Source organism: Geotrypetes seraphini, chromosome 9 (genome assembly GCF_902459505.1).
Source record: "Geotrypetes seraphini chromosome 9, aGeoSer1.1, whole genome shotgun sequence".
Taxonomy (NCBI): Eukaryota; Metazoa; Chordata; class Amphibia; order Gymnophiona; family Dermophiidae; genus Geotrypetes; species Geotrypetes seraphini.
Window position 1 is genome coordinate 184,992,747 of NC_047092.1, and position 6,970 is coordinate 184,999,716.

The following is a 6,970-nucleotide window of genomic DNA, read 5'->3' on the forward strand; positions in this document are numbered from 1 at the left end:
GATTGAGATATCTGGGTTTCACTTCCATTGAAGGAAAACCCAGCCATGTGACCAATCCCCCTGCTTTACCTCTAAGAAGCATGATTTAAAATGGACACCAACTCTGGAGCACAGGTATGGCAGAAGAAAAAATCAGGAGGGAGAAAGGTATCTATTGCAAATTGCAAAGACTAGGGAGCGCTCAATTAAGTAACAGGGAAATTCTTTTAAAACAAATAGGAGGGAATAGTTAAGCTCTGGAATGCGTTGCCAGAGGTTGTGGTAAGAGCAGTTAACATAGCTGGTTTTAAAACAGGTTTGGAGAAGTTCCTGGAGGAAAAGTCCATAGTCTGCTATTGAGACAGACATGGGGGAAGCCACTGCTTGCCCTGGATTGGTGGCATGGGATGCTGCTACTCTTTGGGTTTTGGCCTGGGTTGGCCACCATGGAGATGGGATTCTGGGCTAGATTTGTCTGACCCAGTAAGACTAGTCTTATGTTCTTATGTATCTCAGTAAAATAAGACGCTACATTGTGTACAGAGACTTGGGAAATCAGTCCACTATTCCGAGCTCTTTCCCCATGTTTATATTTTGTTTTTTTGCTCAGGAGGAAAGGACGCTTGCTCTGGAGACTCGGGAGGTCCATTGGTCACGCTGAATGGCGTGAGGAAAAACTGGTTCCTAGCTGGCATCGTCTCCTGGGGAGTCGGATGTGGAGATGCTGACCGATATGGGGTTTATTCCAATGTGCTGCAGAGTTTAGCCTGGATCAAAGCTACAACTGGTGTGAATTATTAACCCTCCCTTCTGCTGGGGGGGGGGGTTATGCAACATGTCAGGCAAAAGTCAGCGCTGCAGGAATCCACAAGACATCATTTGTCCATTTAAAAAGAAAGATTTTGACAAACTGCCTATATGTAACCCTTCTTTGGCTGGGCACTTCCTGCAAATCCATGGGAACAGAGACAGCGTGTTTAAAAAAATGTAGTGCATTCTCTGAAATATGAGCTCTGGGATGAGAGACAGCTAAAACTGTCAGGCCCTGCCTCTCAAAGAAGCTACATTCATTAAGGCCCTTGTTTTAAAAACGACAGCTTCTAAATGTGATTGTGTAGATCACCTCCTTGTGCTACCACTAGGTGTCAGGCTGCCAGTGGAACATGTTAGAATACTCCTAGGGGCCACGAATGCTATTGGCATTAATCAGAATTGCTGTTCTATAAAGATGTGTGTGGATCTGAGAAGGGGGCGTGGCCACGTCCAGGTCATGGGTGTTCCCCAAATTTGTGCAGACTGTTACAAAATACACCTGATCCACGCCTAATTTAGGCACGAGGATTTACACCAGGGTTCAGGTGGTGTAAGTCAAGGGTTACCATATGGCTCCAGTTAAAAGGATGACGGACTGAGACTTCTGGGTTTTACTTCCGTTGCTTTCAATGGAAATAAAACCCGGATGCCTCAATCCGTCCTCCTTTTTCAGGAGCCATAGGGTAACCCTATGTAAGTCCTCACACTTAACTTTTAGGCGTGGATCAGAGCGCCCTTTATAGAACAGCGCTTAGCATTCATTTTTTGGGGCACCAACATTTCAGCACCATTTCTAGAATTCGGTCCTTAGGGCCAAGGTGGTCTGTAAGGATATTCAGTGACACTGACCATGGTCAGTGCTACCTATTTGTATTAAAGTTCTACTCCATGCCAGAGATGGACTGACCAGTTGGACAAGAGGGCTGGGCTCAAGGGCTCGAAGAACTAAGGGGTCCAATCTCCCCTTGCTTCCATCTAATTTAGGAGGTTAGGAGCCCATGACCCATACTGCTTGAGGGCACAGATCACTCTCAGTTCACCCCTGTTATAAGCTCTCATGAGCCTAATCCCTTACACCCTTCATGACTCTATTTCATCTCATTTATCACTTGTGAGGTTTTCTTTTCTCTGCAAACCACAAATAGTCCTGGCTAAACAGAGCAAATTAGTTGTATAGATCCTCCTCTGGTACATCCTGTTTTCACTTCTTCCAGAGTCTCTTTTTCTCCAGGTTCATCTGATGAAGCCTCTTTTTATTTTGGAGGAGTTGGCTGAATTGTTTTGGGGTTGTTGTTTTTTTTAGTTTGCAAAGTGCTTTCATTATTTATAGCTGTGCCCTAAAGTCTTCAAGTCAAAAGTAGAAGGTTATAATTTTAGGAAGGGGGAATCCTTAATGATGCCCTAGTTAACACACTAGGATCCCTTCCTTCTGCATGTGGGCAATGTGTGGAGCACGGCGCTCCGTTTCATTTCATCTTAAAGCGGACGAACAGTGACACTCGGTGGCAGGATGCATGGATTTGATCTGAAGCCTCTGCTTTGGTGCATATAGATACCCACCCACTGCCATTTCCTCTACTACAGGGGTGTCCAACCTGCTGCCCCGATCAAGGGCGATGCAGTGTTTTCCTCTGCTGCCTCCTGGTGTTTACCATCTTGCTGGCTCCCTCCTCTGTCTTGCTGCAGCATTTGCACGACCCAAGAAACATTTTTTTTGGCCAATGTGGCTCAGGGAAGCCCAAAGGTTGGACACCCCTGCTCTACTGCTTTCCTCGGAAAACACTCAAAACCGAAAAAAAGGTGCAGGGCTGTTGCCTCCAGGCCCACTGTCAGTCCTGTCCCCGGGAATGGCAGATCCGGCAGCCCCTGCACCTGTTTTTCGTTTTTGAATGCTGGTTTGTGCTTTGCTTCTTTTCATGCTGGGTCCATTTTACAACCGGATCTCAAGTTTCAAATGGGTTTATGTATACACAAAGTACTTGTCCTGCAAATTAGGAAAAAAAATCATTCAAAGCCTTAAGCAGCAGAACAGCTCATTTAAACAAAATTCTCGAGGAAATCGGCAGCCAATTCAGACGTCTCAACACTGGAGTAATATGACCTAACCGGGAAGGGCCTGAACCACTGTCTGAAAATTACTGTTGCTTAGAAAATCACATCAATTTCTAAAAAACACATTGCACAATTTTCTTCACATGATAGAGACTCACAAGGTCATGAAGGGCATAGAGAAAGTGGAGAGGGACAGATTCTTCAAACGTTCGAAAACTACAAGAACGAGAGGGCATTCGGAAAAATTAAGAGGGGACAGATTCAGAACCAATGCTAGGAAGTTCTTCTTCACCCAAAGGGTGGTGGACACCTGGAATGCGCTTCCAGAGGGTGTGATAGGACAGAGTACGGTATTGGGATTCAAGAAGGGATTGGATGATTTCCTGAAGGAAAAGGGGATAGAAGGGTATAGATAGAGGATTACTATACAGGTCCTGGACCTGATGGGCCGCCGCGTGAGCGGACTACTGGGCACGATGGAACCTCTGGTCTAATCCAGCAGAGGCACTGCTTATGTTCTTATGTTGATGCCTGGATAATGAAGAATCCAAATTCACACTTCAATATTTAACCTCCCCGACAATGGGAATATTCACATTGCTACAGGGGAAATATTCAGGGAATTGTTTTAAATGAGAATTTGAAAGAAACAACATTTGTATTTTAAGCATTTATTCAGTCGCAAACTATTTGCTGTTAACCATGAATGAATCATATTCACACATAATTGCAGAAAATCCAAAGTTTCTTTAGCCAGAAAATAGAATTGAGTGTTGTCTGCATTTAGACAACGGATGGATGATGCCATAGCAATGTGTACAAAGAGTTCAGGGGTGGGTTGCCCTCTCCCACACGGTCTACGATGCCTGAAATCCCCCATACAGGTGCTTGCTAGGTCTGACCCTGCTTAACGTCTGAGGGCAGCCAGGCCATAGACACATGTGGAACATACTACGTGCCTAAACAACTAAGGACCTTATAGAAAGGGAAAGAGGATGGGACTTGTATACTGACTTTTTGGGCTTACACATTCAAAGTGGTTTACATATATATATATATATATATATATATATATATATATATATATATATATAAGAACATAAGTATTGCCTCTGCCGGGTCAGACCAGGGGTCCATCTTGCCCGGCAGTCCGCTCCCTTGGCGGCCCTCCAGGTCCATGACCTGAAAGTGTTCCCTACCTAACCTAAAATGTCCATACCCTATTTGCTCAGTGTCCTTTTGGAAAATCTGGACCCCCCTAGCCCCGCCCCCAGGCCTGCCTAGTTATGCCCACCCCACCCTAATCCCGACCCCAAGCCCACCCTAGCCTCGCCCCCTGCTCACGGGCAGAGAGGAAGTCCGCGTGACACCATCACATAGCGTCCGCGGACTTCCTTCCTGCCCGACACAGCTTTTCAAAACCCAGTCAAAGTGCTGGGTTTTGAAAAGCCATCTGGACCCCCGGATATGTCCTTAGGACATATATACAGATATTTATTTTCTACCTGGGGTAAAGGGGCAATATAGATGTTAATTAGGAGTGTTGAAAGGGCAGATCCATGGGGCACTCCAGAATCAATTCACTTCCATCAGAATATTCAGAGTCTAATTATACTTGACAGAATAGGGTGGGGTTTGAGGCAGAATGGGGCAGGACTGAGGGCGGGGCTATGCATCCAGGATTTTACCCTTTGAAATATGGCAACCCTACTTCAGAGTAGCCCCCCCTGAAAGGCTTCACTTGACACAAGACTAGCTCTACTTCAGGGAGCAGCTGAAACCTTTGCTCTTCAACCAGGCCTTTAATGGAAGAAGTAACTAACTTGCTAGTCACACACACACACATACAAGGAGCGACATACTGTAACTGGACTTGTTTTTCCTGCTCCTTTCTGACGTCCCCTTAATCTCTCATTTCTGCTACCGTGTCTTATTTGTCTAAATGTTCCACCTTCACTTACACCCTATGCTGTCTGTCAAGATCAGGGGTCTCAAAGTCCCTCCTTGAAGGCTGCAATCCAGTCGGGTTTTCAGGATTTCCCCAAGGAATATGCATGAGATCTATATACACTGCTTTCAATGCATATTCCTTGGGGAAATCTTGAAAACCCGACTGGATTGCGACCCTCAAGGAGGGACTTTGAGATCCCTGGTCAAGATGTTTTCTTTAGGGTTGCCAGATTTTACGATTGTAAAATCTGGACACCCTAGACCCGCCCCCCAGGCCCACCCATCTCTGCCCCAGTCCCACCCTAGCTCCGCCTCCCCCCACCCCCACTGCCTGCTTTGGTCAGGCAGGAGGCAATCTGCACATGCGCAGATGCCACGCGATGACATCACGCACACGCGGACTGCCTCCTGCCCGACGCAATTGAGGGAGGCTTTTCAAAACTGGGACAAAGTGCTGGGTTTTGAAAAGCCGTCTAGACCCCCAGACATGTCCGGGTGAATCCGGACGTCTGGTAACCCTAATTTTATTGTTTATTGGCCTAACATTGTTATAGCGTACTATGCCATAATGTGCACTCTTATTTGAATATTTTTGTCTAACAATAATTATCTACTGCCCATGTCCAGATTGTTCTCCACTTTAGACTGAATTTCTTCAAAAAGGTAAAAAATAAATCCTAATTATTAAACAAACTAGCATAAGAGCAATATCCATTTTGTTTTGTTCTGCCTAAATCCACTTAAGTCAGTGACCCCTAGGTGGCAGCAAATATTTTGCTTTGAATTTGCTGGCTCAGGCCTTAGGGTCCTGCAATTTATGTCTCCAGCAAATTTGCCTTGAGTTAAAGTTTGTTTGAAAGGTATTAATATATCAATAAATCTGTTCCAGAGACAGGCAAGCAGTAGAACCAGAAGACATGAATGGTGGATGCCTGGAATCCCTCTCATGGGAGGTTGCAGAGAACAAAACAGTGACGAGATTGGAATGCAAACTAAACTTAAATGATCATAGCACTTTAAACAGGGTTACCAGCCGTCCAGGAAAACCTTCTTTTTTAGGAGACTGTCTGGGTGCCCGGAAGGATTTCCAAAATCCAGCAGTTTGCCCGAGCTCAGGGCATCTGGAGCATGGGTGGATGACAACATGATGACATCACATGCATGCATGCGATGCCATGGCGCCGATGTCTGCAAATGCATGAAGGTCCTCCAGAAGAGGCCCCGAGTTCAGGGAAGAAGACATGAGGTTCATGTGGAACTAGGGGTGGAATGGGGGGGGGGGCAGATGTTCTATTGCTTATCATAAGCTTTTATACCCCTACTAATGACTGGGAAGTCAATTCAGAGCGATGTGTACGAGCTTCTGTAAAAGGTGTTACATAATCAATCATCCTACTTGTGTTACTGGCACAAAGATTGTCCTACTTATATGTTCATACCAAATCAATCGGCCCATCTAATATTAAGTTTACTAATGCAGCTAAGTACACAATATAGACATACCTCCTAAGGAGTTTGGCCTAGTCAACTAAATATAGTCTATATGCATGTATCTGCATCGTGTTTTATTTTATCTTTGAAGTATTATCTTCCTCAGTCTAGTTCAAGTTTTAAAGAGGAAATCTTGTAACCCCACATAGAGGGGTATAATCTGCACATATTGGCAGATGCAGCTCTGGTCTAGGGTTACTAGACATCTGGATTTCTCCGGACATGTCCTACATGTCGAGGATTTGTTTGGGGGTCCGGATGGCTTTTCAAAACCCAGCACTTTGTCCGTGTTTTCAAAGGCTTCTTCGAAATCGCATCAGGCAGGAGGGCAGGCAGTGGGGGAGGAGGGACTGGGGCATAATGGGACGGGGGTGGGTGGGCCTGGGGGCAGCTCTACTCTGGCCGCCTTCTTGGTTAGATTGGATGGACCATTCAGGTCTTCATCTGCCATCATTTACCAAGTAACTATGTCCAGGATGAAGTGTGTGTTAAAGATAAAGGTTTTCATTTTACCCACCCTGCTGTGTAGTCTCCGTTGGCGAGTTTAAGCAGTTGTGGGATACCCCTAGACTTGCCCCCCTGGCTGCCACCCCCTCCCCCCTGACACGATTTAGAGGAGGCTTTTCAAAACCCGGACAAAGTGACATCCGGACGTCTGGTAACCCTACATAAGATTAATAAGGAT

General features: G+C 45.6%; 1 protein-coding gene across 1 annotated transcript in view; it reads left to right on the forward strand.

The window, feature by feature from the left end:
* Positions 1-1,257, forward strand: part of MASP1 (mannan binding lectin serine peptidase 1) — an 83,250-nt gene extending 81,993 nt beyond the window's left edge. The window contains exon 16 of the mRNA XM_033957576.1: positions 590-1,257. Coding sequence (XP_033813467.1) covers positions 590-780 — 191 coding nt within the window. The 3' untranslated portion in view covers positions 781-1,257. The remainder of the gene's footprint in view (positions 1-589) is intronic.
* Positions 1,258-6,970: the final 5,713 nt, after the last annotated feature.